Genomic DNA, 21,816 nt, shown 5'->3' with positions numbered 1-21,816 from the left:
ACTCCTATCTGTGGCTTATCTCTTCTAGGCCTCATCAGTTTCTTTATTCCCCATTGGAAAATCCTCTTTTAGGCCACTGATTCCTAGAGGAGTTCTCAGACTGTAAACTCCTTGTGTTAACGTACTGGCCTCTCTCTTGGATTCAGATACCTTCCTGACAGTGCGTAGTGGTGAACTAAAGGGCATGGAAACATGTATCCTGGTTCCTAAGTACTTTTAAAATGTCCTAACCTACCACCTGAAGGAGCTCCCTATCAAGAGGCTAAGGCCAAAGACCACAGTAACAATTTGTATAGCCAGGGAGGTGCAGGGGAGGTTAAGGATTTGCATACTACTAGAATGTACTGTGTGAGTCTTACAAATTCCCTGTGAGCGTTGCCTAATAAAACTCTGTCTCCTGTGCAGGAAAATAATGGCATTTACAGCCTGGTGTTCTGACCCTTCACCATGGTAAAACTATCTTGCCTCATTGAGCTACAGGTCCCTGAACTGGTTTCAAGAGAAATGGAAGCAACCCAACCCCAGCCATCTATGTCAAAGTTCTTGGTCAATAAAAACAGGGTGAATATTGATGATTGTGCCTGCCATTGACCTCAGAACCTCCCTGGTCCACCCAGCCCTGAATAATTTGATCTTCTTACAGATCAAACTGTATAAAGGAACCCTAGGCCAGAAGAGATGGGAGGCAGACTGAGGCAGATTGATATTGCTTAGTGTTAGAATCGACTGGTCTCTTGTTGGTAGAGGTAAATACTTCTGACAAATAGGAACCCACCTCCTCTAGTCAGGGCAAGTGGATCACACACTCAGATAACCCCTGCTCACCCCTAAACGCAAATGCCTCATTCACCCCACAATTACTCATTCAGACCTCTGGAGCCACCCAGCTCCTGTCACACACACAAAAAAACCAGCAGAGACTGGTAGACCGTTAGACAAGAAACTAGTCACTTTCTAAAAGTGCTAGTTTCAAACTCAGAATCTAAAAACCATCCATCCTAAAGGATGTGTTATTAAATTCTGAGTTCAGGGATACTAAAGTCGACTTTCCACCATGCTCTCGGAGTCTGTTAGGATTATATAGTGTAATAATTCCAGCAGCCCAGTCTGGCCTAAGGAGAGCAGGTAGCCTTGCAATAGTGAAAAACGAAAATGGCTGTAATTCACTATTAGGACATGCCACACACATCAGAGCTTGTCCTACCTTATGCTTACAATGCACCCTGCCCTTGGGCCTACCATCGGGGTGACTAACATGAAGTTAGGGGAAGGTTTTAGGGCCTGGCAAGTAGGTGTACTTGCGCAGTCGGCATGGCAGTACCAGACTGCACTCAGGTTCTGCAATGGCAAACCTTAGACATATTTTACTAGGCCACTTCTGTGGGTGGCACAACCAGTGCTGCAAGCCCACCAGCAGCATTTGTATTTACACCCCCTGGCACTCCTGGTGCACTATACTAGGGACTGACAGTAAACCAAATATTAGGGCGGCGGAAGCGAACAAAGTAGGTTGCGGACGGGAAGCCGTTACTTTCAATGAAACAGTAGCGTTTAGAATACCCCCACCGCTAGCCCATGACGAAAGCACTATTAACAAGTGTTGTGGCCCCTGGAAATTCTGGGAGTGCTAACACGGGCAACACCGAGAGTTGTTGTTTTTAAATTTTGGTACATTTTTCACATATTATATCCGCTCGGATAGGACACACCTTAGCGCGTGTGGACCACTGGGGATATTCACTTTTTGGTCCTGAAGAAAGCTGCATAAAATTGATTAGACAGCTGAAACATGTCGACCTTTACTTTTTGAGATACAAGGGGTCACTGACATAGCCCCTAAGATATCCAATACACCTTTTTATCAATACTACCTGACCTATGAATAAAACTGTTTTGGGTACAGTTAGTATTTTTTAAATTCACTATTCACTAAACACACACCAAAAAAAAACCTCTAACAACAACCAGCTCCGCTGTAATTCAAGCGTCGTAGCACACTGGAGGAACATTTGGTTCCTCCAGTGGGAACCCAATGATGCGGGTGAGTGAGGGTTCTTCTTATCAATAAAGTATATTTTTTCGTTGTGTGTGTAGCACCTTTTAGGTTACTAGGCAAAAGTCTTTTCACTTTTGGGTTAAGTTTCGCGTGGTGGAGTAATATGCTTACAGCACCCTAGAGTCACTCTTCAGTTGTTGTTGTATACTTATCAGGGATATAGGAGTGACCTATAATGATCCTTACTCTCTTGTTGTTGATATATATATATAATAAACCAAATAAGCTAAACATGGAATCCAATTAATGTATCAATTTAACATAGGGAGCACTTGCACTGTGGCACTGATTAGCAGTGGCACAGTGCCCAAAGCAATATTCCAGCAAAACATCGTAAACAGAGGAGGCAAACAGACAAAAAAATGGAGGAGAGACTCATGCCAAAGATGCCAGGTCTAACACGTGTCCCCTCCAGCTGAAATGTGGGGAGAACTACCCTTCCCCTAGGGAGTCCTCTTCACTAAGGCGGAAAAATCTGGACAGACCATCAGCATTGACGTGATCTGTACCAGGGCGGTGTTCCACCGTGAAGTCCATCCCCTGTAGGGAAATGGACCACCTCAACAGCTTTGGGTTCTCACCCCTCATCTGCATCAACTATCTGAGGGGCCTGTGGTCTGTCTGAACCCGGAAGTGAGTCCCAAACAGGTAGGGTCTTAGCTTCTTCAGCGCCCAGACCACAGCAAATGCTTCTCGCTCTATCGCACTCCACTTCTGTTCCCTGGGCAGTAACCTCCTACTGATGAATGCTACAGGTAAGTCTCGGCTCTCCTCATTCTCCTGTGCTAGAACAGCTCCCACGCCTTGCTCTGAAGCGTCCGTCTGGACAATAAATTCCTTGGAAAAGTTGGGGGCCTGGAATATGGGTGTTGTACACATTGCAGTCTTCAGGGTGTCAAAGGCCGTCTGACAGGCGTCAGTCCTGATCACAAGTCTTGGCTGCTTCCTGGAAGTCAGCGAAGTCCAGGGGTGCACAATGTTGCCATACCCCTTGACAAACCTCCTGTAGTAACCCGTGAGACCTAAGAACGCTCTCACCTGAGTCTGGGTTTTGGGTGGTGCCCAAGCCAGGATGGTATCTATCTATCTTGGGTTGCAGGGGGGCCACCTTACCGCTCCCTACTTGGTGCCCCAAGTACACCACTGAACCCTGCCCAATCTGGCATTTGCCTGCCTTGATTGTGAGGCCTGCTCTGCGCAGGGCCAACAACACTTCCTGGAGGTGGCACAAGTATTCCTCCCAGCTGGCGCTGAACACTGCTATGTCGTCCAGGTAGGCGGCGCTGAAATCCTCCAGTCCAGCCAATACCTGGTTGACCAACCTCTGAAAGGTGGCAGGGGGATTCTTCATCCCAAAGGGCATAACCCGGAACTGATAGTGCCCATCTGGTGTGGAGAATGCAGACCTGTCTTTCGCATCATCGGTCAAGGCGATCTGCCAGTACCCAGACGTTAGATCAAACGTACTAAGGTACCGGGCAGCCCTCCAACCGATCTATGAGCTCATCAGCTCTGGGGATGGGGTGCGCGTCAGTCTTGGTGACTGAATTGAGTCCTCGGTAATACACACAGAACCGAAATTCTGGTGTAGCACCAGGCGCTGCATCATTTGGGACCAAGACCACTGGGCTGGCCCAAGGACTGCTAGAGGACTCAACCACCCCTAAGGCAAACATCTTGGAGACCTCCTCCTTGATGTAGGCTCTGACCTTATCAGTCACTCTGTAGGCTTTGTGCTTCACAGGAGTGCTGTCCCCGGTGTCCACATCATGGACACACCACGGATTGACACCAGGGGTTAAGGAGAACAGATCAGGGAATTGTCCCAACAGTTGGCGACAATCTTGCTGCTGCTCAGGGGTCAGTGTGTCAGAGAGGACAACACCATCCACTGACCCATCTTGCTCTTTTGCATACAGGAGGTCAGGAAGAGGCTCACTCTCCTCCTCCATTCCAGCATCTGTAGCTAGGAGCATGCCCACTTCGGACCTTTCTAAGTGGGGCTTTAACCGATTGACATGCAGGACCCTCAAGGGATTCCTGGGAGACTTCAAGTCCACCAAGTAGGTGACATCGCTCTTTTTCTCCACAACCTCAAATGGTCCAGTCCACCTGTCCTTGAGCGCACAAGGTTCTACAGGGGACATGACCCAAACCTTCTGACCAGGTTGAAGCTCCACCAGAGTGGCATTCCGGTCGTATCACCGCTTCATCTCTTCCTTGCTGGCCTCCAGATTTGCCTGAGCAAGATCTCTGAAGCGCCGAGTCTGGTTCCTAAAGGCCAGCATGTAACTGTATACATCCTGGGGAGGTTTCCTGGGAGATTGCTCCCAGCCTTCTTTGACCAGACTCAAAGGTCCTCCTACCGGGTGTCCATACAAAAGCTCAAAGGGGCTGAACCCTAGAGACTTTTGTGGCACCTCACGGTAAGCAAACAGCAGGCATGGTAAGAGGACGTCCCATTTACGCCTCATTGGTTCTTCAAGACCCATGATCATGCCTTTGAGGGTCCGGTTGAATCTCTCAACCAGCCCATTACCTTGTGGGTGGTAAGAAGTGGTGAACTTGTAGGTTACCCCACACTCCTTCCACAGGGACTTCATGTAATTGGAAATGAAGTTGGTGCCCCGGTCTGACACCACCTCTCTGGGGAATCCCATGCGGGAGAAAACACCCATCAGTGCCCGTCCCACCACGGGGGACGTCACTTTGCGGAGAGGGATGGCTTCCGGGTACCGGGTGGCATGGTCCACCAAGACCAGGATGAACCTGTTGCCCATGGCTGTCTTGGGGTCCAGTGGCCCCACAATGTCAATCCCCACCCGATCAAAGGGGGTACTGACGACGGGAAAAGGTTGGAGGGGAGCCTTCTGCTTTCGCCCGCTTTTCCCACTTGCCTGGCAAGTTTGACAACTTTTACAATGGATGTCTACATCCCTTATCATCTGGGGCCAATAAAAATGGGTGACAAGCCTATCATAGGTCTTGTCCTGCCCCAGATGTCCAGCTAACGGAACGTCATGAGTCAAACCCAGTAGAAGGCTCTGAAGCGCTGGGGTACCACCAGCACACGGGCTGACCCAGGCTCAGCAGCCTTAGGCTCGCTATACAGGAGGTCATTCTCCCAGTAGACCAAATGTGATCCTGACTGATCACCTGTTGTTTGGGTGCTGCCTCATACCCACAAGAGAAGGGCACACTTTTTGCTCAGCACAAAATTCTTCCCTGGAGGGACCACCATCCTGCTGCCAGTGGGTCAGCTCGGGCAGGTCTCCCAGTTCAGCAACTTGTTCCCCTGTTGGTTCCAGGGCATCCCCCTCAAGGTCTGCCTCCTCCTGGACCGTGGGTACTATGGGGGGCGGTTTCCCGCGCCCCCTGCCTCTTCTCGTCACAGCTGGGTCCTGGGCCATACTTTCAGGCTCCAGAACCCCATCAACACCCTTACTAGCTGTCATGGACCGAGTGGTTGCACACACCCACTCCGGCACTCCCAACATTTTCAAATGTGTCTCTCGCTCCACCTTAGCCCAAGGGGAGTCCTCCAAATCATTGCCCAGGAGACAGTCAACAGGCATGGCGGGCCTTACAGCAACTTGAAGAGTACCTGAGACCCCCCCCCCCCATTCAAAGGGAACGTGAACTACCTCACACTCTCTCTGGGTGTTGTCAGCAGCTACAACAGGGTAGAATGCATGAGGGACCACCTGCTCTCTGGACACCAAGTGACACCTGACAGCTGTCACACTCGCTCCGGTGTCTCTGAGAGCTTCCACCCTATGGCCATTAATGGTCACCCATTGCCTATATTTCTTAGTGTTTCTAGGCAGAGGGGGTGGAGGGACCATTTCCATGTCTCCTAAAAAGACCACGGACATTTCTGCGTGGCCCTTCCCACCAGGGGCAACCATCTCCTCCCCTCCCAGGGCTACACTTGCCATCTGACGGGGGGTGCACGTGGTGGTGCATTAGAGTTCTTCATGGGACACTGGGGATCATAATAACGGTGTCCCACCTGCTTACAAGCGTAGCAGGTCGTTGGGCCCCTAGGAACAGGTTTACCTGTCGGGGCCTCTGGCTTCTTTACTGGGGGAGGCTGGGAACCCTTTCCTTGGTTCCCTGGGGATTACTTTGGGGCCCTTTCTGAAACTCCCTCTGTTTACCCCTGTCCCCCCATTCTTCAGCAGGGGACCCTGCCCACCTTTGGCTGAGTCTCCCACTGGACCCTTGTGAACCCTGGTACTGACCCAGCGGTCCGCCTCCTCAGCAAGTTTTCTAGGGCTAGATATCTTGCTATCAATAAGGTGTTGGCGTAGCTCTGGAAAACAGTTATTAGACAAGTGCTCCCAAGCACACAAATCATAAAGAGCATCATAACTTTCCACTTTGCTACCCTTTACCCAATCATCCATGGCTCTGCAAACAAATGACACATATTCAACCCACGTAGTACCAGGCAATTTCTTACATTCTCTAAAGGCTTGTCTGTACTTTTCTGGGGTTAGGCCATACCTTAACATTAAAGCATCTTTCATATGAGTATAAAACATCCTATCCTCAACAGGCATGTCCAACAAAGTATCTCTCCCTTCATTGACAAAGCGACCCCACAACCCCGCTCCCCAATCCTTCTCAGGGAGCCGGTGGGCCAACAATGCTAACTCATATGCTTTGAACTATTGGCCAATATCTTCATTCTTATGAAAATCTTTTATCACATCTTTGGGAAAATAAAACCTATTTTCTGCAGGCCCAGATGGAATGCTGCCACGAGAGGGATTCAATTCTAAACTCTTAGTTTTGAGCTCCATCTCCCTCACCATTTTCTCACGTTCAAACGCAAATTTTTCTTGTTCAAAATCTAACCTTTTGCTCTTCATTTCAGCTTCTCTCCTGCTTCTTGCATTCTCTAACTCCAACTGCCCTCCTAATTTAAGTTTTGCCATTTCTAACTGGTGCTCTCGTTCCTTCGCCCTGTCTGCCAATTCTTCAGGAGACAGACCCTTGGAGGAAACGCTGCTGCCGGGGGATGTCACTGGCCCATTCACGGGCTCTTCCTCCCCCTCCTTCCTCTGGCGGTACCACCACCGGATCAGAGGGATCTCTGGCCTCTAACCAGGCCTCCAATGCTTTGAGAAATTCTTCTTGTTTTTGAGGCCTGTTGTAGAAACTTTCAATTGCTTGCAGAAGTGCTGCAGCTGCTTTTTCTTGTAGTCCTTTATCAAATTTTTATCAAATTCCTCCACAACAACAGGAGTAGTGACTCCGGCATCACTCATGGTCAAAACTGGCAGTGTTCAAAAACAAGCTCCAGGAAAGCGGAGAACAAAAATAGAATATCCTACCAAAACAGATTGTGGCTGCGCTATGGTCTGCTCTCACTATGCAGCGTACACTAATCACTGCACATGAGTCATAAATGCAAAGTTCAAATCCTCACCGCTGACCAACAATGTTAGAATCGGCTGGTCTCTAGTTGGCAGAGGTAAATTCTTCTGACAAATAGGGACCCACCTCCTCTAGTCAGGGCAAGGGGATCACACACTCAGATAACCCCTGCTCACCCCTTTGGTAGCTTGGCAGAGCAGACCGGCTTATCTCAGAGGCAGCGTGTTAAGCATTTATGACCACATACAGTAATAAAGTGAATACACCACAAATGGACACGACACAGAAGGTATTATAAAAATAAGGATGTTCATATAAGGCTTAGCACAAGACCAAATAACGACAAAAATATACCACAATCTCAATAAATACTCTTTGGAAGGAAAAATAATAGTTCAGGTAAAGTTTCTTCTTAGTAAATAGTTCTTTAGCAACAAAGGTAACTCTTCTTCTCTAAAGCACAGTTCTTGGCAACAATGTAACCCCCACTGGAGTCACACGACGTCGAGGTAAAGCTATTCCAAAGGTTCGGCGTCGACCGCGAGGAGCGCTATGTCAAGCCCGGAGTCGAAACAGACCCCACAAACACAGTACCTTTTAGAATGAAGAAAACGATGATCCACGGCGTCGAGAAGTATTGGCGTCGAGGCGTCGGCGTCGATCGAGCCTCGGAGTCGGGGCGATTCGCAGCGGCGTCAAGAGATGTCGGGCCGGAGCAGCGCTCACGGTAGCGAAGCAGGATACGGCGTCGCTGTCGATGTCGTCGTTGCAAGAGTGAGCAGCGCTCACGGCGTCGAGAGGGGCTGCGATGTCGAGGCGATCGGTAGCAGCGTCGCTACTGGCGTCGATCGGGCCCGGGGGCCGGCGTCGAAGGTGCGGGACACTGGAGTCGTACTCACGATATCGAGCTGGATTCGGCGGCGTTGTGATTGCTGGTTTCTTTAGATGTGCTGGACTCCCACGTTCCAGCAACAGGCAAATTTAGCAGATGGTGAAGTCCTTTAGCCCTGTGACTTCAACAGGAGACTGGCACGCTTCCAGCCCTTGGAGATTTTCTTGGCAAAGCTTGAGAGTACACACTCAGTTCCTCTCTCCTTGTTCCTTTTAAAAAAAAAAAGAAGCAACTGCAGGATTCCCCCCAGCAAACAGCACTTTGGCAGAGGGGTAGGCAAGTCCTTGGATCAGCAGGCTTCTTGTTCTTGGTGTAGGTTTCCTTGTCAGAAGTGATCTCAATCTTTGGTTCAGGGGTCCTTCTCTTATACCCCTTTTCTGCTTTGATCCCTTTGTCCATGCAGGGGAATTTCCCCCCATCCTAGGTTTGTTGTGGGTGTTGCCAGGCCGAGGCACCTGGCCTATTCACTGTGCAGGGCACGGTCCTCAGCCGCCCGGCAGGAGGTGGAGCCAGCATTGTCACTGGCAGAGGCAGAGCCATCAGGAACTACTCTTCCCCCACTCTAAACGCAAATGCCTCATTCACCGCACACTGACTCATTCAGACCTCTGGAGCCACCCAGCTCCTGTCACACACACAAAAAAAACAGCAGAGACCGGTAGACAGTTAGACAAGAAACTAGTCCCTTTCTAAAAGTGCTAGTTTCAAACTCAGAATCTAAAAACCATCCATCCTAAGGGATGTGTTATTAAATTCTGAGTTCAGGGATACTAAAATCGACTTTCCACCATGCTCTCTGAGTCTGTTAGGATTATATAGTGTAATAATTCCAGCAGCCCAGTCTGGCCTAAGGAGAGCAGGTAGCCTTGCAATAGTGAAAAACGAAAATGGCTGTAATTCACTATTAGGACATGCCACACACATCAGGGCTTGTCCTACCTTATGCTTACAATGCACCCTGCCCTTGGGCTCACTATCGGGGTGACTAACATGAAGTTAAGGGAAGGTTTTAGGGACTGGCAAGTAGGTGTACTTGCGCAGTCAGCATGGCAGTACCAGACTGCACGCAGGTTCTGCAATGGCAGACCTTAGACATATTTTACTAGGCCGCTTCTGTGGGTGGCACAACCAGTGCTGCAAGCCCACCAGCAGCATTTGTATTTACACGCCCTGGCACTCCTGGTGCACTATACTAGGGACTGACAGTAAACCAAATAAGCCAAACATGGAATCCAATTAATGTATCAATTTAACACAGGGAGCACTTGCACTGTGGCACTGATCAGCAGTGGCACAGTGCCCAAAGCAGTATTCCAGCAAAACATCATAAACAGAGGAGGCAAACAGACAAAAAAATGGAGGAGAGACTCATGCCAATGATGCCAGGTCTAACACTTAGAAGCTGGGAATGGCTTTATAATAGAGCCCGAATATCACCTTATACCACCATAATTAAAGAATCCCAATACAAAAACCTCACACATTGATACTATAGGATTGTGTGGTAAAATACCGAATTTGTAGGGCCTTTGGGACTCAGAAGAGTCCCACCTACATCGGAGATTTACCGAATCGGTAAAAATAACGATTCGGTATTTTACAGAATCGGTAAATTTACCGAATCGGTAAATTTACCAATTCTGTAAATTTGTTCCCCTACATGCCAATTCATGTATACCGGTCAGTAACGGACGAAAATACCGATTTTCGGCCGTTACCGACCGACCTACATCGGGCCCCTAGTTTTCTACCCCCGTTAATAACTCAGAAGATTTTAAAATCCCACCCCAATACCCACCCTATAATTTACCAATTCTGAGGTTGAGACAGTTCTCTCCCTAATCCCGAGAGGAAGGGCCCCGGGCCTCGATTGTGTACCGGCGGATCTATTTGTCTATGATAAGGACAATTGGGTGGTTTATATCACCTATCTTGCTAACGCTAGTGGTGCGTGCACCCCTGATACCTGGTCCGGTGCAGTTAATATTCCGGTATATAAAAAGGGGGACCGTGCATTACCTGGCAACTATAGGCCCATAAGCGTTATAGATTCTATTCAGAAAATAGTTGCGAGGTTGGTACTGACTCTAATCCAGCTGTGGATAGAGGAATCCAAGATATCACCTATGCAGGCAGGTTTCCGCCCCCCATACCAGCATAATCGATCAGGTGCTCAGGTTTGTGATCATTTACTGGTGGGTTGTTATTGTAGGAGGGGGAACGCTGTATGCCACCTTCATTGACCTGAAGTCTGCTTTCGACCTGGTGCCTAGTAATAAAATGTGGAGGGCTTTTATGGATGTAGGGATGCTGTTGGAGCTGTTAGCGATGCTAGTCAAACTGCACAACTCCAACCACGCACAGGTTCGATGGGGCACACACGGAGAAGTCACAGATAGATTTCCAGTGTTAAAGGGTGTGCGCCAAGGATGTGTCCTTGCTCCGGCCCTGTTTTCTTTATTTATTGACAGGGTTGTACAGTATTATTCCACATGCGCCTCTGATGCTAACCTTGGGGGGCTTGAAAATCCCCCTACTCATGTTCGCGGACGACACCTTGATTTTATTCAAGACTCAATCTGGGTTACAGGCGGCCCTGTCCCGATTTGAGGAGTTTTATCGCAATCATGAGTTGGTGGTCAATGTGGAAAAGACATGGTTTATGGTTCTTCACACGCACAAAGTTATTAATGGCAAAGTCTATATGAGTAATCTTCTTCTAGAGCAGACTGTAGTGTTACCTACCTGGGGATAACCTCAAATAGGAAGGTAAGCTGGAAGCCTCAGACCGACATGCTTGCTCTGAAGCATGCACAGCTGGCTGGGGCTCTCTTAAAAGAGCATAGGCTTTCTTTCACTAAACCCTTAGCTCGCGCCCTTAAAATATACAACTCCAAAGTTGCTAGCGCAATTCTATATGGCGCTGAATTGTGGGGCCATGAAGATATTAATCCCCTGGTTATCGCTCAAAATACATTTATGAGGGCATTAAGTGGTCTGCCGCAATCCACTCCATTGGTGCCCCTATTTCTGGACCTGGGATGTTTCTGTATTGAGGATCTGGCTCGATTTAGGCCTATAGCCCTTTGAAGAAGGCTTTGGGCCACCCCTGAGCTCTCATTGTATGCCAAAGCCCTTTTGGATTTCATCCTTCTGCGCTTTATTATTTAACAAACTTTTACAAAACACTAGTGCAATGGTGCAGTGTGTGCGCTTATGTGCTCACACAAACAAAAATTAATTTACAACAATAATCTCCCTCGTTCTCTCCCATATCTGGCTGACCCCTGTGTAGTCAGAAGGATATGTATAAGTTAACACTAATGGTGAAATGTTTCACTTGTAGTTACCCCTGAGGAAGGACTCTGGCAGTCCGAAATGCATTGGGTGAAATAAAGAACATGCCATGGATGAATTATGCGTTTGTCGTGTTTTTGATAGAGGTCCGATTGGTCACATCATCAACACTTGAAACTTGGATCATTTGCTCACCTCCGAACAGAGGTATCAACCCTCTGTCGTGTTTTCTGGCACCATCTCCCCGTCATAGATAGAAGCCTGATTATCCACAGAAGGCATTTTTGGTTGCCGATCGCCATACTGCATAAATTATCTACCGTGACAGATATCTGGTTTTTACTGAGAAAATACTACTGCCAATATTTGTGGGTTCACACCAAGGTGGAAATAAGCCGGTTTGTTTTTATGAGGGAATAATCCAAGTATGTAGGCACTTTCGAATGATCCAAACTACGCTACATTACATATATCGAAACGGAGAGTGTGTCGCATGACCTTTATGGAACTTTAAGATATATTACGGTCTATGCCACTTTATAAAGTAAAAGAAGGACCTGACTAGCCTTCCTTGAGAAACATTAATATTTCAGGCCAAAACCTTTCACCATTGTGTTACTGTTAAAATCAATTTGCTCATTCTGCGAACATTGATACAAACTGTGTGATCGTCATCAAACAACTTGAATGTGTGGCTCCTGAAGAAGGCGTTTTTTCTACGCCGAAACGCGCGTCGCGTTCATTTTGCCAATACTCTTGAATACCAACGACAACTGTAGAAAAATCCCCCATTTTCTCAGTGTGTTTCTGTTGTATGATTAATTTCGTGTATAAATTGTATGGATTTTTTAATCAATGTATGTCCATCATATAGTTTCTGATGTCCGGTATTCTATATGATTTTTAATTATGTTTCTTAAAACTATGGTAGTTTTTACATGTTTTCTATTCCTTTTTTCGCTGTCATTTTAAGTCACTAGTTTTTCAATACCTCAACTACCTAGGAATTTATATTCACACATTGTTATCCCTACCCTAGGAGTCACTACCATTGTTCAGGGGGTCCTTGCTTTTTTCAATCCTTGGGTGAAATAAAGAACATGCCATGGATGAATTATACGTTTGTCGTGTTTTTGATAGAGGTCCGATTGGTCACATCATCAACACTTGAAACTTGGAAAATAGTATGATACCTTATGTGCGGATCAAGTGTAGTTGAGCTTTTAAAGAGGAACTTGAACATAAGCATTGATGAATTGACAGAAAAATTGATGAACTTAAAGCATTGTGTATTTGCTCATTTAGCTGTGCGACTGGTCTTTGGGCGTGAATGTCGCCCCTTCCATTTTGATGTATTATCTCTGTGATACAAGGGCAAACACTATCCAGTAAGCACGCACACTGGGAGGATTCCAGGACTAACTATAATTATAACTGAAAAGAAGGTGTGCATTCCATTACCCGTTTTGAACATTTGTCACCATTAGTAAATTTGCCAGCTGTCCTCTGTAACGTGTGTTGCCTGGTCATTCTGTAAGGGAGCATCACGGTAGTAAGAAAAAAAGTAAAACAATGACAGTATTGGAAGGAATAAAAATGTGCTCTATTAACTCATCCTACCCATTAGCTCTCCTCTGGGACACGTTACTGTGAATCTTAAAGAAACTAAAATAATCTAGTTAAATAAATAGTCCACAAAATAAAAGTAAATAAAATGGAAATGTCCTACCAGATTAAAATAAAGCAGTGCATTGTTAGAATTAACAGGAAGGAGCGGCCAGATCCCCAAATTTAAATGAGGAAATAAAAGTATTGGCTAAGTGCAATGAGAGAGAGTAGCCAGGTACCTGGAAAAATTAAGGCCATCATCTCTCATCTGCACAGAGTGGATGTCCGAGGTTGCTGCTTTTATCAGAGCGCAATAAGATAACAAGTAAAGAAAATAGAATACAACAGCGACCGAAACAAGCAAGAGGACTGGAGCCCTGCTACTACTCCTGCCCAACAAATCTCCTTCTTTGAGGCAGGTTACAGAGGAAACTAGACACAGCTAAAAGTAAATAGTGCAACTGAACCTAACGGACAAAGGTAATCAGAATAGAAAGTGTCCATGTACATAAATGAAACAATAAATGAAACAAAGAAACGGAAAGTAGGCAGGTCCTCAAACTTGAAACATGAATTAAAAATATCAGCTAAAGCAAATGAAACCCTCTTCTCAGCCATTGAGGGTGTTCTTACTTGCAGAGAGGGGTGTGTGACTGTTCACTGCAGACTACAGCACATTTTTCATAAATACATTTGAGAAGTAGGTTTCATCCCCAGATTTTATGGCTGGATTTCCATTGGAGAAGTATAGGCGAGAGACTTGGATAAGAGTAACATATTCACTCTAAAAGTAATTTTTTTCTTTTTAATTGTTTTCCCTTTTGCTCCCAGGGCAAGTGATTTCTTTCCCAAGTTTAATAAGAGGGACGGAAACGTACAGAGGAAGAGCTTGTGTGGCACGTATGAGGTTGTAGAAAGCAGACCAAGGTGAGTGATGGGATTGAGGGAATCTGCTGTTTATTTATCTATTCTAGTCTTTCTCTCTCGCTGTATCTCTCTTTGCCAGTCTTTCTATCTTACTCTAACTTGCTCTGTCTTTTTCACTCCTTCACTTGCCTTACACTGTCTTGTTCTCTCTTCAGTAATCACCTGTCCTAGATATCTTTCTCTTTTGTGCCCTTCTTCACTCTTTCCTCCTAATTCTTTTTTCTCTGTCGCTTCCCACTTCACACTGTCCTTTAGCCCTTCCTCCTCCCTCTGTGAACTAGCATTCCCTTCCTATTTATCCTTTCAGACACTTTTGCTCCTCCATCCGGGTTTCATTGGTGCTAGAAGTTTCTCTCTCAGTTGCTCTACATTTTCTCCCCAGACCTGAATCTGTATGTCTCTATATTCCATTGGTCATTCAGCTGCCATATCCCACCCTTCATCTTATCAGTACAATGTATCCATCATTTCGATTACTGATTTTCCGGAACTTTTAATTTTTCAGAAATCCCATGGGGCGCACGGGTATGATTGGACGAGGACTCTTGGGACGCTGGGGACCAAACCATGCTGCAGACCCCATTATTACAAGGTAATGACATGCCAAGAAAGTAAGGGGAACTCTGGGCATTGACATAGTGAAATGGGGTTGGCAGGAGTGTGGATGAAGCAAGGAAAGGAGTGAAAATGGGAAAAGCAAGGGAGAAAGAGGAATGGGTAGGTGTGATCATAGTTGAAGAATGTTGGGGGATAGTTTAGGATTGTTTATGTTAGTGATGAGAGGGCAGGTGGAAGAAACTCTTTAGCCAGATTCAAATTTGGCATGGTATAAATGTTACAAGGTTGCTAAAATCTATCTTCTCATTTATGTGCTGTTTCTTTCCTTCTCACAAGATGGCAACGAGATAACACTGGCGCTAAAGTCGTCCACAAGTTGTCTGGAAAAAATATCTTGGAGTTTGTGGCCATCAAGAGGAGAGACTGTGGAGAGTGGGCGATTCCTGGGGTAAGTGCAGGAGATCAGAGGCCATATGACCTAGCAAACAGCTGAGGAAAACTTTAAAAAGTAAGCCTACAAGCTATGATCATTAACACAGTCCTGGGATAGAAGACTTAATTCTAGAAGCCCACAACAAAGTCCTATTTTCCAACTCCTATGGAGGGATTTTATGCAATAATTAAATTGAATCTGACAACGGATTTGCTCATCGGGTAATTGTAAATTGTATTTAAATAGCACTTACTAACCCTGACAAGACTTTGGAACCCAAAATTAGAGTTAAATAGATTAGTAATATGTGATTCATTATTTTCTTTATGGATTAGTTGTGGTACATTTGTTAAGTTTTGGCTTTCAAGTTCTCATGGGTTTTGTAGTGTTTTGAGTTGGGACTGAATAAGGGAGGTGGATTAGAAAATGGAAGTTGTGAGTTGATATTGGGAGTAGTGGACATGTGTGTCTACTAATTGGGTACATTGGATAAAAATGAAGTGGAAGTTTGAAAAGGATGTTTTGGAAATTCATATAAAAAATATATTGAATGAGCCAGTAAAAAGGTTGAAGGAAATTAATTTTTTTAACAACTTAAATGTACCTCTTCAATGCAGCTGACTGCCACACTCTCTCATAGTGCCGGGGGCCGTCCACCTTGGACTCGGCCATGCCCCACTCGAAAAGGGCAGAGTCTTCCTACCCCGTCTGGGGATGGGTGGGGTTGAATACCCCCAATCTTCACCCGGGGGGACGGGACAGAAAGTCTACTTGACACCAGGGACTGCATTTTTTGTAGTATATTTTTAGGGGGAGTAGCCCCTCTGTGCCTGATACGTGCTGTCTCGCCCCCCACACCAGCCCAGAGCCCATTAAAATGTTGCCACCCCGAGGGGAGGTTCCTGGTATTCACTCAAATCTGCCCTGTCCCGTCCCGTGGGGGTGTTGTAGTTCGATAGCCCACTAGGCACCAGGGATTTCAAAGTGCATCAAAACAAGCGTAAGGAGGGTGCAGCCTACCCTGGCATCAAGCCATACCCCGCCTAAAAGGAGCACTAGTGTCTTTCTGCCCCTCTGGGTATAGATAGAAAGTTTGTCCCAATTGGGGAGGTTGCTCCAAATCAGCCCCGGGGGTAGAAAGCCCAATTGACATCGGAGATTTTGCATTAGGGACAAAAGAAAGGGGTGCGGGTGTTGCACTCTGGCATTGGCCACACTCTCACCCCAAAAGGGATAAGCCAGTCTTCCTGCCCCTTGAAGGGGCAAGCAATAGGCTGCCCGCCACTTGCCGCTGTGAGGAGCAGAACGCCCGCTAGTCATCTGGGAATTAAAAATGACACCAAAACAAATAAAAGGGGGCAACCTACCCTGGCATCGAGACATACCCTTGTTTTAGAGGGGCAGTAGTGTCTTTCTGTCCCCTTGGGTGCAGATAGGAAGTTTGTCCCAACTGGGGGAGGGTGCCCCATATATGCCCCCTCCCTCCTTCCCTCCCCCGACTATTCCCCTCCCAGAGGGTGGGGGGAAGCTTAATAGACACCAGGGATTTTGCATTTGGGGCAAAAGAAATGAGCAATTGTGTGTAACCCTGACTATAGGCTATACTCCCACCCTAAAGGGGAAAGCCAGTTATCTTGTGGATTCCTCCCAGTTCCAGAAGATTCCATCAAAGAAATCTGAGGAAAATTTGTGATTTTAGCCTAACCTTGAGGTTGGCAGGCCTTTGTGAGTAAGAAAACCTTGTGGGATTCATGAAAGGCACACTACTGTGGAATCCCCTGGCTGTCTAGTTTTCATGAATGTCTGTGTTTGTTAGATTTCCATGTGTGGTGGCCTAGCACAACCTCAATACAGTAGCTATGCCTATCATTGATCTCTCCAGTTAAAGTGTTAGTCCCTTTTGTGTAGTAGTCGCGTGGCCAACCTACACAAGTGGGGTACAGATGTTATCGGGAGATGTGTGGGAACTCTGGGTTGTACAACATGCGTGGACCGTCCACAGATTCCAGAACTTTCTATCACTGAAATGTGAGGAAAATGTGATATTTGCTCAAGTCACTCCCTCTTGTGTCTAGAATTCCCACATGCAGGTTTGCTAGGTTTCCCTAGGTGCCGGTCTAGCCAGGGCCCAAAATCCACAGCTACCCACTTTGCAAAAAACAGAGTTCGTTTTGAGTGGAAAAATGTGATGTGTCTGTGTTGATTTGGGCCCTTTCTTGTTGTAGCCACTCGTCCTATACACACAAGTAAGGTAACATTTTTCTCAAAGATTTGGGGGAATGCTGGTTGGAAGGAAGTTTGTGTCTCCTTGCAGATTCCAGAACTTTTCATGATACAAATGTGAGAAAAATTAGTTTTTGTAGTCCATCTTTGAGGTTTGCAAGGGCTTCTGGGCGACAAAAACCTAGTGAGAGCCACGCAATTCCCTCCACCCTGGATTCCCCCAGGTGTCTAGTTTTAAAAATGTACAAGCTTGCTAGATTTCCCTAGGTGAAGCTTTAGCTAGGGTTCAAAACCCTTAGCTATCCACATTGGGGGAAAAATGGTCCGTTTTCAGTAGAAAAATGTGATTCATCCCTATTGCATTTTGACCCTTTTCCGGTCACGGGCTACCAGGCTTGCCCTCACAATTGAGGTTCCATTTTTATCAGAAGACATGTGGGAACATAGAATAGTAGTACATTTGTTATAAACAACTGTATTGTGCTGCATTTGTGCCTTCCAAATGGAAGCCAGTTTGCACGACAGTAGGCATTTTGAAAAATGATGTCTGAATCAAATTTTAGTATGGGTACCCACAAAGTCAGAGATGTACAAATAACCACTGCTTCTAAACTCCAAATCCTGTCCTCATTTCAGAAATCCATAGGCTTCCCGGCTACACATTTTTCACTTTACATATTTCACCATTAGAGTTGGTCTATATTCAGTGCACAATCGGAAACCTTTCTGTGGTGCAGCTCAGTTGTTGGCACAGGGAACCTCTGGTTCTTGGTGAATCTGCAAACCCTATATATACTGGCAACCAGATGGGTCTAGCAAATGTAATGGCCTATTGCTTTAGTAAATCAGCCATTGTGACAAAAGGTTATAGATGAAAACGTTGTCACAAATGGGCGTTTATTTCCTGCTCATTTTCAATATTTCAAAAGTTAGTTTCATTAGGAAAACCTTGAGGGATCTACCCATATGACCCTGTGCTTAATTCAGACTTCTGTCTACTTTTCAGAAGTCCATAGCTTTCCTAGATCACCCATGGATTTCACACTGATTTCCGCCGCAAACTAGAAGTAGGTTGAAAGCACAAGAAATAGGCTACCTCTTTGAAAAGTGCCAAAGCAGTGGTAAAGAATTTGTTTTTTTGATTCAGCTCTGCATTTCCCTGAAAGCTTTGAAGATGATGGCTTTTGTACAGCAAACCGTTTGTGATACAATTTTTAGAAAAGAAAACTGACACTTTTATCAGGACCTTAATTTGTCATGGATACCTAAGGTGGGCAAAAGGTTATGTAGGCCGAAGCGCAAACTATCCCAAATAGCCAAAAGGAGTGCTTTTTGGCCCACCCCAGTGCTGCCCTCACCTTAGCACTATGGTGGGGCAGCAGGTACAGGGTTAACATATACATGAATAAAGACAGCCACACATTTATGTAAGTAGTTATGTGAATGTATACACATTATACTTAGTAAAGTTTTAGTACCAGAAATAAACGCTATATCTAAATAGAAGAAGCAATATTTACTTTCTCTGATTATATGGATGTATTTTGTTGCTAAGTTTTCAGTTTTCTTGGAGTAGATTGTAATGTGTGAGTCAAATTGTTGGCACAGCTATGTGGTAGCTGGCACTGATGCATCCTCACTTTAGGCTGATAGTGATGAAACAATACCAACAACGCGCATCTTTGGAAACCATGCCAATGACGCCCATCTTTGGCCTCCAGCCTATATAGTAATTTATAAGGATGGTATTCAATCACTGATTCAGGAATTGCCGCAGTCAGAAGAGACCAATACTATTCTATTCTCTCCTCAATATAAATCTCGATGTCATGTGGACACATTAAACAGAGGGAATGTGCTAAGGCTCCTACATTCTGTTCCAAGCTTAGCCAACATTCAGGTCTCCGATTTACTGTCAATAGAATTTTTGCCAAACAACAACCTTTCAAGTACGGAAGCAACAAAAGCAAAATGGAACACTGTAGAGGTGGCACATAGAATTATTCAGGAAAGAAATAGATTTTAAAGCTGGAGTGATAATCCTGAAACCAATCCCAAAACCATTATAGCCAACACTCTTTTTAGGTCTCGCCTTTTCCATTCCGAAGGAATGGAAAATAGAGAGAACTCAAGTGCTCAAAATGCTCGTCAAACCAAGGGCTTTGTGGTGCGGTTTTCTTTGAGTTCACGTGAATCACGTGACCAAACAAGCACGCGCATCAGCCTCCCTCCCTCCCTCCTAATTGCATTTTTTCACGGCCCCCACCACATCAAAGGGCTTCTCCCAGCGTGCGCTCTGCGGCTTCTCCTCCCCTAATTATTCATGGCTGGCCGGCCGTACTTTCAGTTTCCCGGCCGCTCTTGTTTAGTTTTCTTTGCCTTCCCCCTTTTTTTGTCATCTCCATCACTCTGTATTACTCATTCCTCTCCTTTCTTACAATCCCTCCACCTTAGGTACCAGTACATACCGTAACCCCTCCTCTTCCCCCACCCCTACTCCTGTTTCTGATCGCTAAAATCCCTTCGTTCTTGCTCATTACCCCCCTCCACGATTTTGTCTTCTTGTGTTTTTGTCGTCCCTTCTTCCCCTAATCAAACTACCTTGTCTGTCCTGTTTCCTTCCATCTCCCTCCCTTATTTCAGTTGCTCCCGCCTCCCGCTGCTCCTCGTCCTGCTGGGCTCCGGCGGCGGTGAGTGCCCAGGGGCGACCTATCAGATCCTCGCCTAGCTGCTGCCGAGCGTGCGCGCGGGAATGCAGGGTGTAACGGACTCGTTGAATATGCAGGTGCGGTGCGTACCTACAGAGGTGGTATATTTGCAGGACGTGTGGTGTTTATTTGCAGCATGGACCATTCGCCGTAGTGGGCGTTTCGTTTACAGTGCTGTATTTTTCTAGTACTGGAACATGTGCAGTAGTGGGCAGGGAGTTACTAACCTGGGTGATTTGCCGTCCCTCGGGCATTTTGCAGGGCAGTGTGTTTTAGTACTGGCTTGTTTCCCTGAGCACCAGGCAGCACAGGGCAAGCACATTCACTTAAAACATACAGCGCCTCGCATCCGCAGTCTCTCTTCTGGGGGCCCTCCCTTTCTGCCATCACAACACTCCCACGCCACGCATAGCTTATCTCCCTCTTCGGGCAATAAATCTGCACAGGCTGCCCATTTCCTTTGCTATCACGTCGTATCTCCGGTTGTCCGTGTGTTGCAAATGCTTGTTGTTTTAAGTATCACACTAGCTTAACCAGGCCAGACGTATTGACTTTGCCAGTGGTTGATTCCCGTTGAAATTCTTGTTGTGACTTCAGCCGCGGCTTCCTGCTTCGTCCATGTAAATTGTCTTGTTTTTTTCTTTGCTTAACGACTTCAGTCTGCCCTCCCCCACTTCTTTAAGAGAAGCAGCCAACCGTCAATGGAAAACGTGTGGGGACGGAGAGAGAGAACTCTATATATTTTTTTAGTACCTGGGTCAAATATATATATTTTTCCCCGTTCAGAAAGTAGCCAAAAAGAAACAAGTGGTAATGGCTGTCCAGAGGTAATGACGCTAGCTGTCTGATGCTATATTTTCAGTTAGACCTTTCTGCAGTGGCATTCCCCGTCTTCTAACCTCCCCTCCCTCTAGATAGCGGTGGGGGTTTACCTTAACCCCTCCCCCGTTGCACACTTGTTACTTTTTGATGCAAATGAAGGCGATCCAGGGGATATGTATTTAAACCAAATAACAGACCCACTGGCACGTTTCCACTCCATGTGTCCCAGGGAGGCGTGACCCTAGCTTCAAATCCCGCCAAAAAGAGGAAAGGGGGACGGAGCGAGCGAGCCGCAAAAAAAAAATCTTAATAGGTTTACAGGGAAAAAAAAGACATCTGCTGCAATCTTGGGAGAGGCTGTAAGAGAGTGTAACAAGTCGTACAGAAACGCGTTAAGGGTTTCTATAAGTTTAAAAAAAAACACACACAATCAGGTGGGGCGTCTAGGGTTGCAACAAGGAGTGAAAAGAATATAAAAAGATTAGGGGAGGAGAGATACACGGCCTTCGCTGCAAACAGGAAAGGGGAGACCAGCTCTAAAAGTGTGCACCCCACGCAAGCAAATAAATACAATTAACAAACCCTCCTTCCCGGAAGGGGGTGGGAGGTAGGGCTGAAAGACTGCAAACAGTAGTGAAAGGGGCCAGCTGCTGCTTCTTGGGGTTGCAGCCGAACCAGGGCTGCAAATAACAACCTGAAACTGCACAACAACTTGAAACTGCACGGCATAGCGCCTTAAAGTTGCAAAGCGCGCAATCGCACAGTTAAGAACTTTAACTACCGCAATACTTCAGGTCCACGGTTCAGGCATTAAGTTACCCCCATAAAACGAGGCGTCGCAGCATGTGGGTTCTAACGAATTTATCGAACTTCCTTTTTTTTTTTTTTTTTTTATTGAAAGTTCATG

The 21,816-nt window shown here is 46.2% G+C and overlaps 1 protein-coding gene across 3 annotated transcripts in view; it reads left to right on the top strand.

The window, feature by feature from the left end:
* NUDT9 (nudix hydrolase 9) overlaps window positions 1-21,816 on the top strand; it is a 210,040-nt gene that overhangs the window by 51,093 nt on the left and 137,131 nt on the right. For all 3 annotated transcript variants that reach the window (XM_086932131.1, XM_086932129.1, XM_086932130.1), the window contains 3 exons: window positions 14,070-14,165; window positions 14,671-14,757; window positions 15,060-15,171. In XM_086932131.1, the coding sequence (XP_086788257.1) occupies window positions 14,070-14,165; window positions 14,671-14,757; window positions 15,060-15,171 (295 nt within the window). The remainder of the gene's footprint in view (window positions 1-14,069; window positions 14,166-14,670; window positions 14,758-15,059; window positions 15,172-21,816) is intronic.

The sequence above is a fragment of the Lissotriton vulgaris genome, chromosome 7 (genome assembly GCF_964263255.1).
Source record: "Lissotriton vulgaris chromosome 7, aLisVul1.2, whole genome shotgun sequence".
NCBI classification, from domain to species: Eukaryota; Metazoa; Chordata; class Amphibia; order Caudata; family Salamandridae; genus Lissotriton; species Lissotriton vulgaris.
The sequence above is the reverse complement of the archived record's forward strand: the minus strand, read 5'-3'. Positions and strand labels throughout refer to the sequence as shown.